Raw genomic sequence first — 24,403 nt, 5'->3', positions numbered from 1 at the left:
TCGACGTCAGGTCGGACACGGCCCTTAGCCTTGCTGGCAATTTTCGGAGCAATTCCCTGCCAGTTGACACTTGGTTATTATACCGCCCAGGAGGCGGATGCGTAACACACTCGTTTCCATATTCATGAATCGCCTGTCCTCAAGACGCCCCATGATTTTGAATAATGACTGCAGGACGTATTCGATTCCGGCCGTCGGGGGACAGCTTTCATAAATATTCAAAGTGCACTCTTTGCATCCGCCCGCCCGACATTGATGCTGATGCGAACCATGTGAGTCCTGTCCGAAAAATTCCTGGGATTACGTCTGTTATTGCTCTCGCCAGAGTGAAGCCAGAGTGAGTGCAGTGCATTTTGGTGGCGAACTGAGTTTACTCTTCCATTTTATAATTGGTTCGGATAGAAGATACATAGTGGGCGGAAAATTAAAAACTATATGTAGTTTACGAATAAACCAAATAGAGCTGGCTAGCCTCATATTCCTTCCGTAGAATGAGAAAGAGGGTACCACACGACTGCAGTCCTGTTTCGGGCTGACCATGACTGATGTGCTGTTGAAAATGTATTTATAAAATTTATGCACTGCCCACACCAGAGAGCCCAGCTCGGCCAGTGCAATCTTCACTTTATGGCCGGAGAGCAGTCAACAGCTTCTCGGGTGGACTGAAACTATTTCGAGTCCATTTGGGGACTGGAGTGTTCTTTGCTCATAACTTGATTTATTTATTTGCTTAGCCAGGAACCGACAGCTCGGCAGAAGCAGCGATGTGTGAGCGTCGGCCGGGCAACAAGTCATCAATTAGGCCGGAAAGCCAACAGTTGTCAATTAAATTGGAATGACAGAGGACTGCGAGCTCCGTTTTGTTTGCCGAAACAACTGTTAGGCGGCTAATTGGGTCTCTAAGCGGTCGCCGAACTCAGGGCCCACCAGTCGCAGATTCCCATTAGGCTTGGTCGAGACCTGGGTTACAGACAGGTAGACTGGCTAGAAAAGTGTTTAATTACAGGCCAAGGCAAATCCGCCGGCGTATTGACCTGGCCAAGAGAGCGTGTCAGTACGGTTAGTCGGAGCGAGCGAGCGCTCACCCTTTGACAGGCCAGACCGGCAAAAATAACTCAGAAGTGGAAAACGGCAAAGACAAATGAACAGATAGCAACGTCATTAGTATTCCAGCTCGGGCCCGGGCGAGGGTTAATTGGCAAGTTCGAGGCGCTATCTGGGCCGGGTAATCAGGGACGAAAGGGCTCCTCCAGCGAGCAGCTTTTGAAGTGGCGGCCCAGATAATCTTTCCTGGGCGACCCTTGGCCTTGCCTTTGTCGATTATGACATAATATTCACTCACTTTGGAAGGTCTCGGGGGAAGCTTCTACTTTTGTGAATTCCTGGGTCCACCCTCCGCGTCTGCTCCAACTTATTTCCTGCCATATGTCGATCTTTGGTCCTCTGCCAGCTGTGGGTCAGACGCATGGGTATGAAGTGTTTTTGGCAAGCGGGTCCTCGCTGCGAATCTGGGCGATTCTTCCTCTGGTTTCGCACTCATCGGACGACCTCTGAGTTGACTTTTCCACTTTGACGAAATTAAATCTGCAATGCTAAAATGACGGACGCCAAACTCAGCTCGTCCGCCTTTGTGCTTGAATGGCAATTGAAAAGGTCAGTCCGCAGCAGAGATGAGGGACGAGCTCGGAATAATTGGACTTGATATTTGAATTTTGTGGCATGTGTAGCATGTGTGGTGATGGCTCTTTAAAGGCTGCTGTGCGGCTTTATTGGTTATCGGAGCGGACTGGGAGTGACTGGGCGTGACGAACCAACAGTATTACTTTTGGTTGATGTCACATTCAGATGGTGGTTTCCAGGATATTAATTAATATTAACCCTACGGTTCTGAACTGTAACTGATGACAAAACGTCCGAACACAATGGCTCCGACTCCAACTCCGACTATGGCCTGCCTGGAGCTCCGACCAGTGCATGTTTTCTGCAGTTCAGTCCATGTCCATGTCCATGTCCTTGCTCGTGCCCATGTCCTGAGCCAAGTCTAAAGGATCATACAAGCGGAGGGTTGGGGAATCAAAAGCAGCGACCGGAGCCAAATCAGAGGCAACAACAACAGAGTGGCTTTAGAATAAAACACTTTAGTAATTGGTAGCTTATTTCCATCAGAGGACTTTGGGGATAGGGATGGCCGAGAGCCGTATAGAAAAACTAAGGGAAGCGAAGGACACAGGAGCAGGACTAAGCCCGAGCTAACGGCATCACGATTATGCACAAAAGCCCGACTGTCAAGCTTAATGTGAAACGTCGCACAAATGAAACAGCGGCGGTAGGTAGCGGAGGGCGGTAGGGCGGCAGGGTGGGGAGCAAAATGGAAGTGACACATCTTACAAACGGCTTTAAGGCCTTTGGCCGGCCAAACTTCAAGGGAAATCGCATGTTCATGTATCTCTGGCTTAGCAGAGTCCTGAAGGACTACCCAGCTCCGGCTCCTAGCTCACCTGTCAGCCACATGCCGGGCTGATGCAAACGAACACGTGAAGGGAAAAGGAACCCAGAAGGGCAGTAGCATGGGAGGATGGGTGGCTGGGAGCTGGCAGGCATCGGGCAAAAAAGGTTCCTACTTTGAAATAATTAAACGCATTTGAAAGATGAAGATGTCGCTCCCGTCGCAAATGGGAAAAACCAGAGCAAGATGAAGATGTTGATGGTGACAGCTACCGTCCTTCCCACTGCCCAGCCACCCACTACGCCTCCTACTCCACCTCCGCCTCCAGTGGTGGCTGATTCATGACATGCCCACGTGTAGGCGAAGGTGTGGCAATCTGCCACCTCGGCAGAGTCTGCCCCTCCGCTGCTCTGCCTCCATGCCTCCTCGATGATGAAGCTGATTATGTTTGGCTCTCTGGCCATGTCCCAGCTCCTCCCTCTCCTTCCGCTTCTCGGGCAGGGTCTTCATCTTACATTTTTTCCCTCGGCCCGATGATGAAGATGGAGTGTGCTTGGCTTATCAATATTACACTCCCAGAACAGGGGAATTCTGGGAAACCGAGGGTCTACTGGAGGTGCTGTTCCATTATTCAGTTTGACTCTTCTTTGCTGCTAGCATCTGTCTCCTATTTTCTCGCAGTGCCTCTGGGAAGTGCTATGGCAACTTTGGAGGAAGCATCCTCTAGCTCACCGGCGGCACAAGTTGCAAAGATTTGTGCGGCATTTGAGGCATTTTATTTGAGTTATTTAGTTGGTCGGCTGATGATATTTCTCCGATCGCTGTTGTGGCGCGCCCGGCCGCCGTGGATGGCATTTTATGGCGGCCATTTCTCTTATTTAAGGTGCGAGCGCATCGGCAATGCCGCCGTGTCTGTTCTGCCGGCGGTGGCTGCTACGCCCATAAATTATGCAGACATTTAGCAGCAGCCTCGAGATGGAGCCAAACTGCGTATACGCCGCGTGCTCGCCATCGCCTGTCCGCCTGTCCGCTTGTCCGTTCCATAATTTAAGTTTTTACGTTTTCGCCATGGGTGTTGTTGAGCTGGCTGTTTTGCCGCTTTGTTGCTCCGCTATTGCTATTGTTACTGCCCCGTGTTCTTGTTTGTCAACATGTGCCAGGGTGTTGGCAGTGGTTTTCGTTACTTTCTTGTCGCTGACGAGTGTATGTGTCAGTGGGTCCCGAAGACTGGGTGTTGTGCCGCCTGCGGCCGTGGTGATAACTCTGATGACGTTGATGGAAAACTTTTGATTGATGCTGTGGCACAAACTTCATGTTTGTCATTAGGCGCACAACCAGAGCCAAAGGTAGGAGGAGGGCCAAAGGGTTTCCGGAATCTGCGCCCGTATCGGATAGAAGTGCTCAAGTTTCGGGCCACAAACGGCAGTCGGCGAAAAGTTCTTTCTGCACGCGTGTGTGCCCGAATGAGTGGGTGCCGCACTTGAGGGCTTGCCTAAAAGTTTTGTTTATTAATTAATTGAGGGCTCGTGCATGTGATTGGTTGGGGTTGGGGGGAGTCTGTGATACAGATTGTGGAACTGGAAATGTTTAAAAATCGAAAAAATGAGTGTATGGGAGCTTGGAAGACCGGGAGGCCCAGCCTGCATCCTTGGCACCTCTGCAAGTCGTAGCCATTCATTACGGCGTGTTTGAGTTTGCCCAGTTGCAACCAACAATGCCACACTTTCGTAGTTCTTGTTTCTACTTCTTCCGCTCCCCTGGCGCCCGTTTGCTAGCCTTTCCTCCCGGCCCCTGGCCCCCCCACTTGGCTTTTTTGCCGGCACTTTTGTTGGGCACTTTTTAAACTTTTCTCGTTATTTTTGCACATTCGCTGGGTTTTATGGGCACTGCTACACTAATTACCTTGTTTTTCGGAGAATTAACTTTTCGATTACTGTTGCCACAGTTTTCCACTGCTAGGCGAAGAAGAAGACGGAGTGTAGCCAGCAGAGTGGCAAGAAACTAACAAGTGCAGCCAAAAAACAGAGTACTAGTGCCGCACAGACCACAAATCGATGGAAGGGTCATGAAATTGTGTAACGACTAAATTGTTTCTGGGACTCCTCTGACGGGCCTCAGCATGCCACACATTTTTCGGAAAATTATGAAAATATGCGAGAGCCGACCGAGGGTTGCAAATCACAGACAGAAATGTGGCTGGTAATTTTTGTGGTTAAAGCTGGCCGCTCTGACCTTTCAACAATGGCAGCCCCCACCGAGGTGGGCCTTGTGCGTTTTTTGTTAGTTGGCCAGTAAATCACAGCTAGTATTTATGTACATCCATGTATGTAAAAATATTAAATAGGAGAGAATAGGACAGGTTCATAGAACAAATGAGTCCTGGAGAGTCTCTTCAGTTTAATTGTTGCCACAGTTCTTTGATTTTCCCCACAACTTACAAGTGGGGAAAGTCTGCTCAACACTTCCTAAGCCTTTTGTGTTTTCCAAAGTTTCCATCAGACTCTCGCAATCGTATTAGAGCACAAAGATGTCTCTTCGAATCGAGTTAATAGCTAATTTACCTATTTGAGTGGGAAAAATGAAAGGGTCCTCCATGCTCCAACGGGGGAACTGCAAAGTTTCCAAAGTTTTTCAAGCTTTCGGCTCGACTTTAAACTTTTCCTCGGGAAACTTTTAATTTTCTTTGACTTTAAACTTTTGGAAACGGCAATTAACTAATTATCCCTTCTTATTTTCTTACAGAAACGGCCGAAGGAATAAAAAGGATAAGGTAAGCAGCAACTACACGAGTGTATGTTTTTGGGCATTGGGCACGAGAGATAATAGAATTCCAAAGATGAGTTCCAAGTGACTGGACTCATGGAAAGAAGAAATAAAGAGTATAGTTGATCGACATGACCGATCACTTGAAGCCCAACATACATATGTACACAAGGGTGCATAAGTGGTGCACTTGAAGAAGTCACAAGTAGTTTTAGGGAGGGGTAAGATAAATTCTTAGTGGAGATACTGATTGCGGTTATTTATTATCTTTAGAGTTAATAAAACAACATTCAAAGAATATTTTGAACAATTTTTTATTGAGAAATGTTTATCAGGGAGGCAGTTATGGGGAATCACCGAAAGCGCTTCCAAAAATTGGTGATTTGGAGTGTACAGAAGAACTCCCAAAAATCATCCGAAAGCAAAAGTACAAAGTGAATTTTTTAAACACCAAGATTCCCCTCCCCACCAAGATTCCGACTTTAGAAATGACAGAACAACGATGTAAATATTTGTTACTATAGTTTGGATAATATTCGATATAATATTTTTAAATAATACTCTTGGAAATAGAAATCCCCCCTTAAATAGAATCAAGATTTTGGGAAAGTTTCTTTTAAGAGATTTAAGAGGAAGGATCGTGCGAATACTCTCCTTTGTTTTACAACAAAAAAAAGGCAATAGAAGGACAATGAGCAGTCGCTGCACAGATTTGGGTAAGAACTAAAGTCCTCCAGGGAGAAGTGTTGCTAATCTTAAAGTCAATCTTGTGTTCGTTGCCCGGAGGAACCCGAACAAACTATAATTTGTAACCAAAGTCAAGTATTAGTCAGGTTAATTTAGTGAAGAGAGTCCTGCGATACGCCCTCACGTGTTTATCGGCAAATACTAATTATATTCGCATTTATCTTTGGCGGTCAGACCACAGTGTGTATTCACAGTCATCCATTTCGGCTTCTGGTTGCGCAAGGGCCCTAATCTGCGGGAGGGGACTCTCATTCAATGAGTCGGTAATCCCCAAATGATGCATCAGTCCGCGAGTAAGTACAATCAGAAAAATCCAACTCAACGACCAGCAACATCAGAATTATGAATGCCGGGCACTGCAAGTTTCTTTTTTCCCTTGGGGAGCTGTGGGAGCTAAGTATGATCGAGCGTTGTTCGCTGATATATGTAGTTCCTATATTTCAGTAACAGCATAATTAAACTCCATACTGTAATCGGCTTGAGTGCTTTTTGTTTTTTGGACATTTTAGCATTTTCATGCAATTTTTTGGTGAATTTTCGCAATAGAAGTAAGCATTCAATTTCGCAGATAACATCTCCCACCCGCTCAGTCATCTCTCTTCAAGCTTAGCTGTCAGCTCCGTCTCTTTCTTTTTGCCTGCTGTAGCCCCTGCCCTCCGCCGAGGAAAACATCTTCATGAAGTTAATTACAAGGAAATGCTGCAGTGATTTTTGCTCGCCAGCACAGCCCTGGAACTGGCCATCGGCTCCAGATGGCCCTCTGTTCTGGACTTGGGACTGGACTGGCTACATTTTCTTTGCATTTTCCTCTTTGGCCGTTTCCAAATGTAATTACATTTCATTTTTCTCGCTTCGCTCCTCTTCCAGCCTTCCGGCCCGACCTCCTCTCTGGTGCGCACCGCTCCGTCGTTCATTATCCGGCCCTGTCCATAACATTTTGTTGCACAGTCGTCGCTAATCTTGGTCGACAAGTTCCCTTCGGGGCCCCAGTGCCCCTCTCTCGCCAACCTCCTGTCTTGCCGCCTGGAGACTGTTTAAATGTCAGTTAAAATCCCATAAATTCTCCTTAAATGACTTCTGTCTGCCGCAATTTCGTTTGCCAGCCGCTCTGACCCTGCGACGTTCTCGGCTCTCGGTGCTCGGATATGGGCAAAATGGCCAAGACGAATGGCCAGAAGAATTGCACTTGGCTCTCCGAGGCTGGCGACTGAGCTGAATTAGCTCTGGCTCCGGCAAATCGCACAGCAACAGCAACTCAAGGTCTAATTCATGCCCCTTTTCCAGATAAGAGGACGCTCCTTGAGAATAATGGCGGGACTTCTGTTTCAGTTTTCAGCAATCCCAGCTAACCGATGACGAAACACACAACTGGCTTTCTGCAGCCTGTGCAATTGGTTCAATAAACTCATTAAATGCTCTCAACTTTCCGCTCTTGGGCCCTACATGGCCCTCCTCCTCCCTTGTCCCTTGTCCTTCGCATAAAACTTTTCCGGCAGAAATGGCGGTCATTCGGTCGCCTCTTGGCTCGTTTTCAACTTGTCGCATTATCCTTTTTATTGTCGTCGACATTTGCAACGCATTATCCTCGGCAGCAACTCTTGTTTTGCTTGGCGGATAAGGACTCTGGCTCCTTTTTTCAGTTTTTTGTTGGGGCGAGCGAAGGGTTCATAACTTTTGGCAGTTGGTCTAATGTGTGGCACAAAAAGTTGCCCGTGGAAGGAAGATATTGTTCCTCAAAATAGACGCCTCGCTCGATAAAAGATAAACCAATATTCCAGCGGCCCAGCTTTAATTTAAATCCTCGCGGCTTTAATAAGTGGATTTAAGGCTTAAAGTCGGGCTGCATTTGGTTTTTGTACTTCCCGTAATGTGTTCGTAAATCTGCCCTGATCCCGATTCCGATCCCATTCCCCGCCGCTCCCATTTCACGCCAATAAATACTTGGCCCAGAAAGCATTTACTTATTTGCCTATTTCTGGCTGACTGGCTGGCTGGCTGGCTTTGTTACCGCGCTCCTTGGGCCCTTGCCAAGCTGGCGGCAAACAATAAATTTGCGGGAGAATTTAAGCGCCGCCACATTTTAATTTGTGGCAGCAACAGCCGCAGAAGCTGCAGCCGACGCGGATCGAGTGTATGGAGAGCCTGCGGCGGCTTCCGATTCTATGCCTCAGCCTAACACCTTGTGTCCTGGAGTCTGGCTGCCGTCCCTGCTCTCCCCATCCCTCCCGTAAGTCGTGTAGTCCTTTCCCGGAAAACCGCAGCATTCATCGTTGCTGGGCTGCGGCTGGGCCTCAACCATAACTATGATAACGAGAGGCTCGGGTGGATGGGGGGCTGGGGGGCTGGGCGGTTGTCAATTTATTTGTTGTGCCACCAACCACAGCCTCCTTGTGTTGTGATTCTCTCGGAGGTTTTGCCAATTTGTCGGTTTCTGTTTTTTATTTGGCTCCATCTTTTTTGTTTGCTGCGGCGTGGAACCTCCTCCTTATGAAAACTTTGTTTGCAACAATCAGCTCATAGACACACCTCCCGCCCGCCCCGTGACGTCCGAGGCAGCCCATATTCTGGCACTTACTTCCCCGTATTGAGTTGACAATATTTTTAATAGAAACTCTCAGACTGGCTGCCAAACTTTCCTTTTAGTTTCGAGACTTTGGGGGGAGGCTCCCTCGTGTTTGTGTTTCAATTTGTGTGCCTCTTATAGAATTATGCACTTTTGTCAGCTTGCCTCGAGATGCACAAGTTGGGCAACAATTTCGAGCCAATTGAGTTGCAACTTTTCGGTTTTCCCTCAGCCTTGTTGGCATTTTGGCTCTTGTAAGATCCGGCATTTCATTAAATGTGGTTTGATTCAGGATAGATACAGGAATGTCGTTGTCTTTTTAGTTCGCTCTCCAGGCCAGACTGCCAGGATCTCCCAGCACCTTAAATCCTATCCTGGACTTACCCAATCTCCCTTTAATTAACAAATTCTTTCTGTAATTTCCCCATCTGATTTGTAATGCTAATCCTCAGGCAGCTGCACTTCCGGTCCGGATCCCAGCCCTGGATCCAATTCCATTTTCGTTTTCCGTGAAATCGTTTGAATTTGTTTTACTTTTCCCTCCGCCCACATTTGGCAGTCCATAAACAGTCCGCCCACTCACCCGCCAGCTCTGCCAGCTCCACCAGCTCCGCCCTTGGGCCATTAGTTTCTGGCCTAAGCCGGAGAAAACCGGCTGGGAAGCAATCCCATCAGCCGTCGAGGGCCGTAAGCGGGGGAGTGCGAGTGAGGATAAAATTCTGTTCTCGCCATTTGCGCCGTGTGGTTGTCTCATTAAAAGCCGTCAATTGTTCATCATTGTAATTAAACAAGGCTTTTAAACTGGTAAACAGGACACCGAGGGCCCTGGCCCGTGCCTCGGAGTGTGGTGCATTTAATCCATTTTCCGAATTAAAGAATTCGCGCGGGTTGACAGTAAAACTTTGCCACCTCTCAACGCCGCTTTTATGACGCCTTCTGGCAATTTGTATTCCTTCGTTCTTCGCCATTTTATTGCAGCCCGGCAGGGTGGCGGTATCCTCGGGCGAAGAGAAGAAAGAGTGTAATAAAGCTCTGCAGATGTATGTATGTGGGCAAGTGTATAAAAGGTGATCTGGGGATATTGCCTGGGTGCTGGAGGTGTGGTCAGTAACGTGCCGTGGGTACTGCAGTCTGGGGACTGCAGTTCCCTCAATGCAGAGGCGATTATTGCGAGACAATGTAGGGACCCGCCCGGGGACTCCGCTTGGCGCAGCGCTATTGTCAATGATAAATGGGGAATAAGTTAAGGGATGGAGCGGAGAAAGCCCTGAGAGCTATTTCTTAACTGAAATGATTGAAATTTAAGTTAGCTACATCTGGCTCCTTGTTGGCCCGGAATAGCTAGGAATTATAGTACTTTAGTTGAGCCTCCCAATCCCCCAAAACTAGCCTGCTAAGCCCCTAGTAATCTGATCATAAAGGCATGAACTGAAATCAAGCTGATTCGCATAATATCCAATAAAAGGAAAGACTAATAAAACCGAGGAATATTCAGGAGTGTTCTCCGCCACTCCCCCACTGGCAGCAGCACTTCCTGACTCCCCTCTTGTCTCTCCATATCCAGAAGAGCGCTTAATGCATTATGAGCTTTTTGGCCTTTGTGCCGGCAGCTCCTTTTCCACTTGAGTTGTGTCAATCCCCGGCTAAAACTGTTGCCACAATCAAGTTCATTGGCCAAATCCCACCACAGACACACAGACAACACGTGGAGTGGCCAGATGGGAGGACAAGGAGGTCGACTTACTGCCAAGTATCTATAAAAGTCATTAGACTTAAAGTTTTCACTAAACGGGGGGACGGGGAGCTGCCTGGGGGAACGACTTGGGGTTAACCTGAAGAGGTTCGGTTGCGAAATTCCGCACTCAGCTGCCCCTTTTTTATTGCTCGGGAAGGCAGGACAGAGAAAGCTGCTGCCAGGACATATGCCAGGGGAGAAGCCATGTGGGCAACTCGATAAATCAATATTCGAGTGTGTCTATGGGCCCTCCCCTATTCCTGCAGTAAATGCAATTGTCTTTGAAGGGGATAGACGACTGGCGGCAGGCAGGCAGGCGCCGAGGAGCCTGGACGCAGGATGAGGATGAGAAACTGCCGCAGTTGAGCTCGTGGCATTTGAGGAAATGGGAGATAAATTTGCTTTTAAAGCGCTTTAAGTGTCGCGTGTTGAGTGAAAGCCAAAAAACAAGGACTTGCGAGAGGGCGAGGTCGGGTCCTGGGCCCAGGGCCCTCGACAAAATCCGGAAAAGGACGTAACGCGCTCCCAGTGTGGGTGGGCCCGTGTCGATGTTTTTGTGTCTGTTTTTTATGCATGTGCGGCGAAGGACTTGATTGCAGGCTAAAGTGCGGGCGCCGTATTTCACTCATAAAATATTTCAATATTGTAACAGATTTTTTCTCCATTTTTGGAGGGTCGGCTTTTGTCATTATTTGCGTATTTGTTGCATATATTTCATTGTTTTTCCTTTTTATTGCGCTGTCAACTTCAAACAAGTCGAAGACAAAAAAATGAGTTACACAAGGGCTTAACACAACACCCCGCTCCGGCGCCCGAAAGTAGACTTTCCACCTTTTATGTGTAAATTGAGTAAATGGAAAATGGAAAAATTCGGAAAAAGTGTATTTCCCGCAAAATATTGCGAAAATATAAAACCAATAGCCATGAAAAATGTATGAAAATCTTTCCAGACCCACGCTAATATTGAAACTGTTGCACTGCCGGGCCCGGGCTGCTCCCCCAAATGTATGCTACACATAATCTGTTTGTACTTCCCCGGTCTGCGTGGGATCTGCTTTATTTTTTGCAGCATTTACATTTGCATTAAATTTCAATTCGCAGGAGGCGAATGACGGCCTCTCCGCGCCTCTCCTGCGAATTTATAACTAAATCCCCGGCAAAGCAGCTCGAATCCAATGGCATTTGCCATGTTTAGCTCCCGGCCGCACTGCCAGCCCGGGAAGTCACCCGGCGGAGGGTGCTCCCCGGCCATATGTCGACTGGCGGCTGGAAATCCGTCGTAATTTGAATAGGACTACAAGCGGCGGAATAAAATGCGATGCAGATCCTCCGGATTCTATTTAATGGCAAGCTCGGAGGCAGGACCAGAAAGGGTTTCGAATCGATTTTCAGCTGCGGAATATTTAATTTGTTTGTTTGAGATTCAGATGTTCAGAACGCGCATAGCGAGTGGTAATCAAGATATTTTTAAACCGGGAAAATAACACAATCAAGTATCATCACAACAAGGCTGCAACTGCAATATATGAATCCTCGTTATCCTTTATAGAACACAAATAAATAAATATAATCCTTCCAACCCTTAAACAAGCATGGAACTGCCACTGTCCTTCCAGCGGTTGTTTTTTGGGATTTGCGGATTTCCTGTCGATTCATTGTGGCTGGTAATTAAGCAGTTTATTAAATTTATAGCCATCTATCATTCGGTGCTTCGCCGCCCCATACCCCTGGACCGAGGCGGACCTGGCCCCAGCACTTCCGGCTGTCCGGCTAATTTGGCTGTCGCTCGCCGTGTACTTGTTTGGCTTTGTGGAGTTACGAATCAATTTCGGACTGATGGCTGGACAATAAAATGTGTTCCATGATAACCACTGGGGCTGTCTCTGTTGCTATACTCGGCCCTTCAATCCCGTGTGCAATTTCGGAAGCTTTTCGTTGCTGGCAAGTGCACTCCAAGTGCGGGCGACGTACGTGGGTCCATTTGGCCTCCCACGTCTCTGTTTATATCCATATGAGCAGTAAAATACATGGAAGTGGTATAAGTGCTCCCTGAAATCACTTCCAAGCTTGACGTTGCCGACGCACCCCTCCCCACTTGCACTTTGGTGACTTTGTCGTCGACTCTTTCAACGTCTTCGTCGTCATCGTCCTTCGGGCCCAGAGCCCCCAGTCGGTTTTGTTATTGTTTGTTAATATATAGTAGTTGTGCTCGTGGCGCAGTGGCTGTGTGTATGTATTTTGCTCACGTAATAACGATAATAACGCTTATTTCTTTCATTTCTGTGCTGTGTGCTTTTTTGCGAACCACTTCCGAGCTCCGTCTACTTATTCTTCTTGCCTGTCCGCCCTCGAACGTATGAAAAGAACGTCGGGAGGTTTGATGCTTCTCTAGATGCCACTGTCATGTAATTCTCCCAGAGCTTTGGTAGCATAATATTTATTGTGGAATTTAGGGCCGAGCATAAAAAAGGATTGCGGGTGTGTCGGAGCAGATATGGAGGAGACAGTGGTTGCATGGAAAGTTTCGCCAACTCTATCTAAATTTTTGTTTGGAATTTTCATTGCAATCTGGCTGTTGATTATTGAATATGACAATAAAAAGGCCCTTTAATACTGATACTGACAGCTTATAGATTGGATTGTTATAGGTACCCCCAGGTCGGATACCTAATGTTTCCCAGCAGCGATGCTGTTTTCAAAGCTTCTAAAGCGCTTAACTGTCTCTTTATATATTTTTATATAATGGGCGTGCTCCTCCCATTGTGACTCGCATAAAAAGGGGAATCGGAAGATGAATGGGACAAGAAGTAAGACTGACAAATTGATAAAAAGTCACAGAATGAAGTCGAACCAAATCGCAATAACACTCTCCAAACACGGGGTTGATGTGACTCCATGTCGTGGCTGATGTTTCGGCTGTAACTTCTGGTCGTTTTCTTTCAGTTGGCTTGCTTTCGTTTTTTACTTCTCGGGTATTCATGGTCACGTAGTCGGCTGCAGTGGATCACATCTACGTGGCTTCTTTGTCGGCGCCAGACACCGAAAATCGGACGACTCTGTTTATCTTTATTTGCATAAAATCTGAGCCAACTCGGGCGACTTCCGATTTGGGAAATTTAAGCGAATATCTTAAAGACGTAATGTGTACTTATCCGTTTTGCAATCAAGCTTCAGCTCGGGCATATTTATATTATTACCTAATGGCATTTAATCGAAACTAATTGGAGTTTGAAACTAATGGGCGTGTGCGGTGGCACGGACTGATTTAATTAGGCCGGCTTTCTGGGCCACATCTTGACGAGTTTCTTTGTGCCTGCGATGATAATAGTCGTCCGTTATCGGACATGATTGCACAGCAGTCAACGACAGCCGGACCAGGTCACAGAGCACACAGATAAAGATACTTACAGTTCAGATACCTGTGGGCATGAACACTGCGTGGCGTGTCACTTGTGGCATGTTGGCACTGCCGCTCGGGCATATTAGAGGCAATTAAGTGCTGATGTCTTTCAACCGTTTGTGTAATGCGGCGTTTGATGTTTGCCCCTTGCTGTTCGATAATTTTCCCCGCCAGCCTCGGGAGGGGCATGCGGAGCCTGTCATTATGTGGGTGGCAAATGAGGCACGTACTGCAAACAAAAACGATGGCAGGCGTATAAAATATAAATACTTATCGGATTCTGCTCTCACCTGAGCCTGAGAGGCGGGCCTCCTGGAAAATCCCGCCAGGTCCTTAGTAGTCATCATCAGTCATGCGTGCGCAGATATTTTAAGTGCTTCCTCCTGGAACGTGCTCCTGGCTCGTTTCCTCCAGCTCCTGGCTCCTGGAGGGGTACTTTCCGATAGAAGTCGGGTCATCTGCAGTATTATAATATCCGTGTTTATCGCTCCCATTTAGGCCAGCCTCCCTGCAAGTGCAGCCCGGCAATCCTTTGGGCCTTAGCCTGGCTTAAGGGCCGTAATGAATGGGCTCTCGAAGCGCGTGAGGGGTAAGCCAGGCCGGGAGGAAGTTATCGAGTGCATTTAGCCAACTCCAATTGAGTTGATAGCATTCGACGATTATTGAGGCGGGGGGAAACCGCCATACAAGCCGAGACTGCCTTCCAAAATGCGTTCTAATAAACGAACGTTTTAATAGGCTCTTTGCTCCACTCGCTATAATTACCTCTGGTGCTTCGTGTTGGCTTTGGAATGTGCTTGGCACCATTAGAAGAGTTCCCACAACTCAAACTCGCAGCCACAGATGCTTCAAACATTAAGACACGCATTTACATTGCATTTTCCTACCGAAATGCTCTCCAAGTTCCCTGCATTTGTTCCAGGAGTTCCTGCTGTCAATTAAGTATTTGCTTCTGTGTTTCCTTTCATGTTTCGTTATTATTTCCGAGACTATTGTAGTGTCCTTGTTAACTGGGATGTTGCTCCCATAACAGGTTGTCCCTTCCACCAGAGACAAGAGCGCCGAGGCAGCAATAGTGTTTTAAAGTGAAAAGAGACAGCAATACAAGCTTAGAGCGAGAGGAGAGCAGGGAGCCCATTTAAAAATCGGAAAAACTCTAAAAATCTGAACAGTACACAAACGGAAAACAGCTTTCCTCCTCCTCTCCGCCACCGCCCCAGGAGAACAATGAGTTTAGAACAAATACTGAAAAATAAAGAAAAATTGGTGTTTTTCTTCGGAGGGAAACACGTTGCATTAGAGCCCGGCGGAAGGCGAACAAACAAACGATTAACCCTGTGGTGTGCTCGGGGTGTGATAAGTGTTCTAAACCCATTAGTATCAGCCCAAGATAAACATATTAGAAATGATCCCACTTTGCGGTGTGAAAAAGGGTGTTGTAGGAGAAACAGTCCTAAAATCTTGTAGTTTTATTTTTCTGCTTATTTTTAAATATTACTTTTAGGAGAATACATATATCTCCCTTTTAGACCCAAGTATAATATTATTGTCGCCCTCGAACTCGAACTTCGCTCTTCTACTTGTTCCAAATGGGTTAAGGCTTTGTCAAGGGCCCTTTCAAGGTCGTTCCAACTAATACATTACGGGTCATTTATTTGGAATGCCCTCATCTCCGCACACCACCCTGCAGTTGATTGTCAAGTGAATGAAATATATCAAAACATTTGGCTGTGTTTGACAAGCCGTCAAACTCCTTGAGCGGCCGCTCGTCAAGTGCTGGGAAATCTGCCTCTCGACGGCAATTTCCAACCCCTCGAAGCCAGGGCCAGCCCCCATCACCACCTTCCGCCCGCAGGACGAGGGAGAACAAAAAGGAGGCAAAAAATAAGAGGAATTCGCAAGAAATTTCATTTCCTGATGTTCAACTGGAAACGGGGTGGGAGTGGGATGGGAGCCTCGGCTGGAACCCGAGCTCAGACCTGGAGCCCCAACCCCGAGCGGCACTCATTTGGCTTTAACATAAAACCAATTTAAACTTGGCCAAGTGGGCGGATGGGTGTCGGGGAGGGCCCACTGCTTAACGTTCCTCAATATGCAGACAGACAATAACAAACTACCGAGCGCTTTCAGAGCTTTTTTCAGACGGAAAGCGGCAAAGAAAGCCATTTTAATTTCATTTCAGAGCCGTAATTTTAAGTTCGAGTTCCACTTTCGGGGCACTGGCAGCTTCCACCTGTCTGTTCCGAGGGGTGGTGAGCGAGAGGGTGGCGTGGAGGGGGCCTGCCACTTAATACTCGTGGGAAAAACAACAATGGTAATCCTCCAACACGGAAAAACAAACGAAACCCGAAGCGCCAAGGCAAACAGCTGATGGAGAAACTTGATAATAACTCGAACTCGAACTCGCTTGCTTTCTGGCTTTATCCTTAAGACCCCCAGCTTGTGCTCGGGAGGGAGTGAAAGGGGCATCCCCCGAGGATGTCGATGTGGCACGTTTTCCCCCAGCTCTCCGCCCTCCTTCTGGCCCTTGCCGCGTTTGTCTTTCATAATTGCGAGGGATTGCAGAAATTAAGCGACTCGCTCGTCATAAAAACTGGCAACCTCTACGATAACGATTAAGGCAACAGATTTATAGAAGCACCCCCTAACCCCACACAGGTACATATATCTATGTTTGTAAATATGGAGGGACGTGTGTTTCTGTTGTGCCCCCAACAGGTGCCGCGCTCGCGATCTGCCTTGGGGCGCCCCATCCTGCTGGCGCTGCCTTCCCGGCTTAGTTAAGTGCAAGTGCAATTTAAATTCCAAATTTGTTAAACTGTCACAAGTGTTTTGAATACGAAATGAGTAAGTCTACAGGGAGTACAGTGCGTTTCATAGGTGTAAGGACGAGAAGAGTGAGGGGGCTATAGGCTAGGCTTGGCAGGCAGGCCTTTGGCATGTTCAGATTACTCTCCACATTTTCGTTTTATAATTTCGTCCGGCACTGTTCTCAACTTCGGTGGATTATATGGAGGCCCGGCCTAGGAATAATTATACAGCGCAAATCTGTGAAGCCGATGGAAGGGCGAGAGCGGCTCTTCCCTGGGAAAATGATTGACGGAGAGGGGAGAGCCAGGTGAACGTGAAAATTGCTTAGCTAAAAAAACAAACCAGAAGAAAATGGAAACTTTGACTTTCGAGCGGGGGGATGGGTCCTAAATAAACACGGACACGACAACTTTGAGCTACGATGCCACACGCACGAGAATGCGTTTGTTTGTGTGCGTTTATTTGCCTTGATGTGCGTGTGTGTGTGTGGCGTGCATGAGTAATAGTAATGATGTTGCCCCACTCAAGAAGTGGAACACCCAGCCCCGACCAGCGCCATCAGGCTTATGAATAAATTAAGAAGGCGAAGGAGCCCGCCTCCCCACCGAAATGGGGGCAGAAGGCGCAAATAAAAAAAGAGCAATTTAAATGCGAGGGAAAAATGTTGAGGCATCTCCGAGGAGCACGCTAGAGGGGGTGGGTATGGGGATGGGGCCAGGCGGCAACTGAAGATAATGCTGTTTAAATAGAATCCCTGGCAAAGGTTTCGCGCCGGCGAGGACGCCGTGGGCCAAACAAACTGCAAGACATAAAGAAAATGACGCCACTGACATGCCGCTTGGCTAGCAACCGCCGGCGAAAAAGGGGCCACAGGGGTGGTGTCACCTGGGGGTGGTGGGTGGTTCTCGGAGGGGAGCGGGGCAATCGCACAGGTGATTTACATAGCATACTTAAGTGGAGCACTTTGGGCACCCTCGCGTCCTTCCCGGGATATCATCATCATCAGTCCTAACAAATGTTGCACACAGACCAGCTCAAGCTCAAGACGAGAAAGAACGGATGGCAGTGAGTGGATGGCGGGATATAAGCTGGGCTACGCGGTCACGAGGGTCGGGACTCGGGCTGAAATCATAAAAAAAAACATTTTATGAATAAAATGTATTACAAGCGTCAGCATAAGGAGTTTGACATTTTTATTATGTCAGACGGGCAGAAATCAGATAAAAGCAGCTGGAATGGCAGAGGGGAAGCTTGACGAGGATTGAACCTGGAACCGAACTCATTCGTCTCTTTTTAAAGCATTTTCTGCAAAATCGAAACTAAACTACGTACGCATCATGAAATCAATTACAATTTCCGATGATTTGCAAAAAATAGAAACAACATTCCAGTGCCAAAATATTTCAAAAATTAAATCACAAATATGTTAATTTTTGGCATTTAATTAGAATATGATTGACAGGGAGAAGTGCGTGTTTTTATGAACTATCGGAAAGAGGACAGCTATGACTCTGTTTTTAATTGTTTTTATTTTTGGTAAAGGTAGATAAGTTTAACCAACTAAACTTACTTAGTGGGTGTAGCACTGGGAGCGAGGACTTTTGGCCTTTTGGTCTAATGATGTTAAAGGTATGTAGGTTATCTGAAGTGTATCTTAGCTTACACCTATGTATGAGTAGGTGAGATTTGTAAACTTTGGATCCAAATAAATCTACTTAGGATTATCTGGTAATCGATTAAAATACTTATTCTTATCTTTTTAAAAGAGTATGTTTTTGAAAACAGATTGTTTTCCTTCCTATAAGGAAGGAGTTTCAGTTTTCTCTTTGAATGTTGAGCTACAAGCCACGTGCTTTTAGGTAAAAAATCGTGGGGCGAGTCCTACTTTTGGTGATAAGGAGACTCTCAGAATCCGTTTCCATTTACCGATTTCCCTGCAGACAAATCCCGACAAGCCACCACAGCAGCTGGGCGAGAAGTGCGAGCAAAGCGAAAAAGTTACGGAACCACCAGAGTCAAGTGTCAAGTTTGCCAGTCAGTCGCAGTCGCAGGAGCAGTAGCAGTCGGAGTGGCAGTGGCAGTGGTAGTCGGATCCCGGGATTAGCGGCGAGCAACCGCGCAACAGTCGCGGGACAAACAAGTTTCGGGCATTAGGCGAAATCGGAGCAGAGTCCTCTGGAGCGCACCTAATTCAATTATTATTGCCAGTCCCCGAAGATGGATTTAAGGACAAGGGCAGGAGGGAGCGGCTGGCAGGAGCGCAAAATGTATTTTAAATAAATATGATTTATTATGTTTGACAAGCCCCGAAAGGGGATGGGCAAGCAATCTGGCGAAGAATCCAAAGCCAAGTTTGCGGAGCACTCAACGGCAGCTGGCTCCTGAGGAGGACGGCAGCTTTGACTCAAGGTACACATGGCTTTTTATGGACGCCATTCAGGAAGCAGCCGGGGATGGGCAAACGACCTGACCCGGGGGATGGATTGTGGCAGCCACCGCCCGAAAGGCTTGGGCCATCAACAGGTTGGGCTGAAAGGGGAAAGCGCCTCAGTCCCAGTCCCAGGCCCTCGCCCTCGCCCGCCCATCCCATCACATTTCGGCTTTGGATTGACAAACGTGAAGAGGAAAATATGTAAATGCAATATAAATTTACTGTATGATTGATATTGGTTATGCTCCAGCGACCGCGCGCCAATGTGTATTTATGGGAGCCTTTGAATGAGCGTGGCTGGGTGGGCCTTAATGGCCGTGGTACAATATTGACACAGGGCCCGGGCCCTGGACTGGGGGCGGGCTCGCAAGTAACCGGTGAAAAATATAAAAGATATTGCCTGGATATTGTGGGCTATTAGCGCCAAGGCCAGGAAATTGCGGAAATCATATCCGAGTTTGTTCGAATTTTTTAATGAAAATGAAGCTGTGAGTTGCGAGGATTTCGGCCACTCGGGCTGTGAATAAGCCGGCTTTTCGGTAGCCAAGGACTTTGGATGTAAAAGGATAAAGTCAAACATTGCAGGCCCATTCGAGCCTGGTTTTCGCTTGTGGGTTGCTTCTCAAATAAAATAAAGCCCTTATTGAGGGGCAGTGCTCTTCCTGGCATGCTTCTTGAAACAAATATTGCGAAAACAAGCAAACATCACAAAAGGGAAAAGTAATTCTTAGGTATTTTGCAACAATTTTTGCATGAAAACGCACCTTTACACAACCTATGACTGTCTCCCGCACTGGAGCATGCTTCATGCCTGAAATGTTGACGAAATTCTTGGCAATTAGTTGGTCCGGAATTTTCTCAAAATGCTTGAGATTTATGCGTGCTGGCAGGAGATATTTATGTGGCAATTTAATTTGCTGGCCAAGCTGTCATTGGACCAGTCATTAGGGTCCTGGCTAACACGGCAACAATGGCAGTCTATTAGAGACATTTAATCCCCATTGATTATTCCACAATGCAAACAAATTTATTCTGCTGCGGCAGGCATGATTTAAACATCCATAAATTCTCACTTTGGAGTTGCAATCAGCAGGACAAAGCCTGCCCAAATATGTACATCCACACAGCAGACAGGGAACATCACTGGAAACCGATTCTAAACCGAAAACCATATATCATCCGGATCATGGGGACTGTGAGCTTTGGCGGCAAAGGCTGGCTGTGCATCCCACTGAGGTGGCAACCAGTTGAATATGGAATTCAATTTGCGTGTATCGGACGCGGGGATAGTGTATCTCAGCTACCAGGGGACTAGACAGACCCCCATTCCATTGACCTTCCAATAAGAACCAAGCCATAAACCCTTCTTAGCTTAAAGAGAGCTGCCGGTGCGAACGCTCAGCCTCAGGTCCTGGCCCGCCGGAGTATATTCAACATTAAGGGCATTCCGAGTTCCTGCATGAACTTTGAACCTGCGGTGAGGATTACAGATGGCTGTGGCTCCGGGGAGCGGGGGAATAAGTTTTAGTTCGGAGCTCAACAAAACCCTCAGCAGAGCCGAAAACAACCCGCTTAACCCTAAAATGTGCAGTTTATGGCCGGGCCGAGCTCGGGAAAACGCTTGTAGGTGAATTTACGGACCCGACGTGGCCCAGACAGACTCTTCCAAATGGATGTGTGTCCGGGCTGCCCATTTAGGCTCTTGGCCGGAGCTGTAAGCAAATAAACCCCCACAAAACATGGCAAAACTGAAAATATTTAGTCGGGCTTTTATGCATAACTAATTGGCTCTGCCTGCTCTCGGGCACATGACTGTTGCTTCTGTTCTGTTCCATGCACTGGCCAAAAATTCAAAATTTATATCAAGATTTAAGCAAAACGTTATCTTAATTTCGTGAAATAGTCATATTCGAGGCGTGCCTGCAACATGGACACCAATGTAAAGTTGCAATCGGAGACATTATTTTCCACCGTGTAATCCTGTTCCTTGGCCTGTTTGTGTGGTCATCCTTTGGCCGGTCCGCCTGCTGGTTACCAGATATGTACGGCCCTGCACGAAGCACTCCCCGAACCCGCATCGCCGCTGGTTGGGTGGGTGCGTGCCGGACACCCGGCCACGTGGACGGACACATCTGAAATGTTGGCGCCTTCGGGCGCTTTTCTGGCCCTTTGTGCCCCCGGTTAAAGTGCACAACTTGCCACAATGTTGCCTGTTGCCTTGCCCCTTCTTGTTGCTGTTGTTGCTGACGCCGCCGATGTTGTTGGGCTTGTCATCAACATCGTTATGTTGTTATAACCATCATCATCAGTAGCAGTGGCACCACCAGCATCGCCGCCCCCGCACCCAGCGTCGTTGTCACGCTCTCTCTGGCCCGTGTGCATTGTCAGCTAATTGAATTTTCAGCACGAAATGAAATTTAATTTATCTTTATTGTTTGTTTACGCGGACGAAATGACGAGAAACAAAAACAAACACAGCAGCGGCCGAAAAACATCAAATAGAAATACAAAGTACCCTAAAATATGAGGGTTTAAAACAGCCATGGAGCGCGTTTGCATGGGAAAATCTGTATTTTACAAAATATTTACCTTTCTAATCCAATTATCAAAACTTTTGGACATCTGAGGACTATATTAAAGAAGATTTTATATATGATTTGAAAAATTTTCAAATCTGATGACTGCAAGCAATGTAGCATCCTTCATTACAAACATCGGGACAAAATTGATATACTCTATAAGGGTAAAAAGAAGACCAATGAGTCGGAGTCCACTATCAAAGCGAGGAAGTAAGACGCTTTTATATTAACTTGAGTTGTCTCCGACTTGACTTGCAGAATGGTTAGTCATTTTATGCAGTAATAAGATCGGGGTTATAAATGAAAGTTTCTTTGATTAATTTACATGCATCTATTTTACTTAAAAAAATTAAAAAGTGAACTAAAATTAATTAATTCATAACGAAAGAATGATTTATTAATTTAATTATTAATGGTTATTATTAAGTATATTTAATTTATTAAAAAGGACTACTCGTTATAAAATGTTTAAGATAGTATGGCTGTCTTAAGGTGGCTGATCAGTTATACTGGATCACACCCACGAGGCACCGGGTTGGACCATATTGCTGGCTGAACGGAGTCTTACTCTTCCTGAGTTTTCTCCCAAATATGTATACACCATTTTTATAGCTATATTTTTAAAATCACATTTTTAATTTCAAAGCTCAAAATGACACAAAAAATTAAAGTGTATTTCTTGCTTCTTTTTTTGCAGGCTTCACCATGAAGCTTTCGCTGGGGGTTTTGTTTATCTGGCTGGCCTTGGGCCATGCCAATGGTGAGTCTTAAAGATTATAGCTTGGTACGACACAACTAATCCCCTTCTCCCATTAGAAGAGACGAATCTACCGCCAGTCTTTACGCAAACCCTGAACAACATTGTTCTGTATGAGAATGTGCCTGTGGGAACGGTGGTGTTCACGTTGGAGGGCTACGACCCGGAAGGCAGCCCGGTGACCTTTGGCGCCATTGGATCGGATCACTTCAGTGTGGATCCCATTTCCGGAAACATTACCCTTGTCGAGCCACTGGACCGTGAGGAGAAGGACAGCCTTAAGTTCTTGGTCTCGATCCGAGATCGCGTGGACCCCGAGGGGGAATCCGAGAAGGACAACATCGTTCAAGTGCCAATCACCTTCATCATTCTCGACAAGAACGACAATGCGCCAGAGTTCCAGAACGTAAGAATGATTGAACCGTTTCAGGATAACGATCTCCCAACAAATTATGTTTTGTAGACACCCTATGAGGCTGATGTGAACGAAGACGCCAAGGTGGGCACAACCATTTTTGACAGGATCCTAGTTAAGGACCGGGATATAGTTGGCGACAGCTTGGACTTGAAGTGCCTGCCTCAGCAGCAAAGTCCCGAGGCGTGCCAGAAGTGAGTATCCGCCCCGAAGAAAGGACCCCACTTGTAACAATGGTCTTGTCCCTTAGGTTCCGGCTGCAGGTGACGAAACAGGAGGCGACAGTTCTGGATGCTGCCGTGGTGCTAAATGACACTTTGAACTACAACCAGCGGATGGTGTACCACTTCCAGATCGAGGCCACCGACGGCCTCCACAAAACCCAAACCACCTTCGAGGCTAGGGTGAAGGATGTGCAGGACAAGCCGCCCGTTTTCCAGGGATCTCTCTCCACGGTAATCGACGAGGACAGCCCCATAAACACTTTGGTGCTGACTGTGCATGCCAGGGATGGTGACACAGGGGAGCCGCGCAAGATAGTTTATGATCTGCTCACAAGTATGATCATAGGGAACCTAACACTACCGATATTAATAAACTCCATTGCAGATCCTAGTGACTACTTCCTGCTGGACGCACATTCCGGGGAACTGCGCACCGCCAAACCTCTGGATCGGGAGGCTCTGGAAGACTCCACCGGAATCATTTCACTTGGTATTCGGGCCCGGGAGCTTGTAAACGGAGTGCCTAGCGACGATCCACTGACCAGTGCCACGGCCAAGGCTACTGTTACCATTCGGGATGTGAACGATTCCCCGCCAGTGTTCAACCGCAAGGAGTACGCCGTGTCCCTCCTGGAAAACACGCCCCCCGGTACACCCCTGGCCCTGGACATGAGTGTCAGCGACGCGGACGTGGGCGTCAACTCAAAGTTCGCCCTGCGCCTGGAAGATGTGTCTGGGGTGTTCGATGTAGAGCCCAAGCTGGTCACGGGCTACTCCCAGGTAAACATTCGCGTGGCCAACGGAACTCTGGACTACGAGAACCCCAACCAGCGTAAGTTCATTGTGCTGGTGGTTGCGGAGGAGACTGATACGAATCCCCGCCTGTCTTCCACCGCGACCATTACGGTGAGCGTCTTGGACGCGAACGACAACAAGCCCGTTTTCGAGAGAGACAGCTACTCAGCCTCCATTTCGGAGGCGGCACTGCCTGGTCAGTACATTGCAACTATAACGGCCAAGGATGTGGACTCCGGCAGCTATGGGGATTCCGGAATCCGGTACAGCCTCTCTGGCACTGGCGCCGAACTGTTCCACGTAAACGAGCAGACGGGCGTCATCAGCCTGGCCAACTGCCATGGCGAAGGGGAGGGCAGTCGACGCGAACGGCGGGATCTGGCGGAAGGCGAGCTGGAGTACGGGTCGGCAGAGGGTCACCTGGAAACGCGGTCCGTGGAGGAGGCTCCCAGGGAAATAAGCACTGAGCCCACGGTTCAGTACACGCTAATCACGCAGGCGCCAGAGCATCCAGCCGCTCCAGAAGTGCCAGCTTCAGTTCCAGTTTCGTCAGGAGACGTTGCTGGAGCTCCCGCGGCGACTGCTAATGACGACAAGGCTCCGCAGACGTGTCTGGACTACGAAACGGAGAACACGTACTTCTTGTCATACAAGGTGAGTGACTGTCTCAATCCTCGCGTGTGGGCATGGGTGGGAATGTTTTCACATGCGTGACGAGTAGAAAAAACTGGCTCGAT

General features: G+C 47.6%; 1 protein-coding gene across 4 annotated transcripts in view; it reads left to right on the top strand.

Moving 5' to 3' along the window:
- Cad87A (cadherin 87A) overlaps positions 1-24,403 on the top strand; it is a 58,091-nt gene that overhangs the window by 27,203 nt on the left and 6,485 nt on the right. For 3 of the 4 annotated variants that reach the window (XM_070281730.1, XM_070281727.1, XM_070281729.1), the window contains exons 3-7: positions 22,172-22,235; positions 22,292-22,638; positions 22,696-22,841; positions 22,898-23,205; positions 23,257-24,320. In XM_070281730.1, the coding sequence (XP_070137831.1) occupies positions 22,181-22,235; positions 22,292-22,638; positions 22,696-22,841; positions 22,898-23,205; positions 23,257-24,320 (1,920 nt within the window). In that variant the 5' untranslated portion in view covers positions 22,172-22,180. Of the gene's footprint in view, positions 1-5,188; positions 5,217-22,171; positions 22,236-22,291; positions 22,639-22,695; positions 22,842-22,897; positions 23,206-23,256; positions 24,321-24,403 lie in introns of all 4 variants that reach the window. The other variant, XM_070281728.1, reaches the window with a different exon arrangement.

The sequence above is a fragment of the Drosophila bipectinata genome, chromosome 3R (genome assembly GCF_030179905.1).
Source record: "Drosophila bipectinata strain 14024-0381.07 chromosome 3R, DbipHiC1v2, whole genome shotgun sequence".
In the NCBI taxonomy this organism is placed as follows: Eukaryota; Metazoa; Arthropoda; class Insecta; order Diptera; family Drosophilidae; genus Drosophila; species Drosophila bipectinata.
This window is presented reverse-complemented; position numbering and strand designations above follow the sequence as displayed.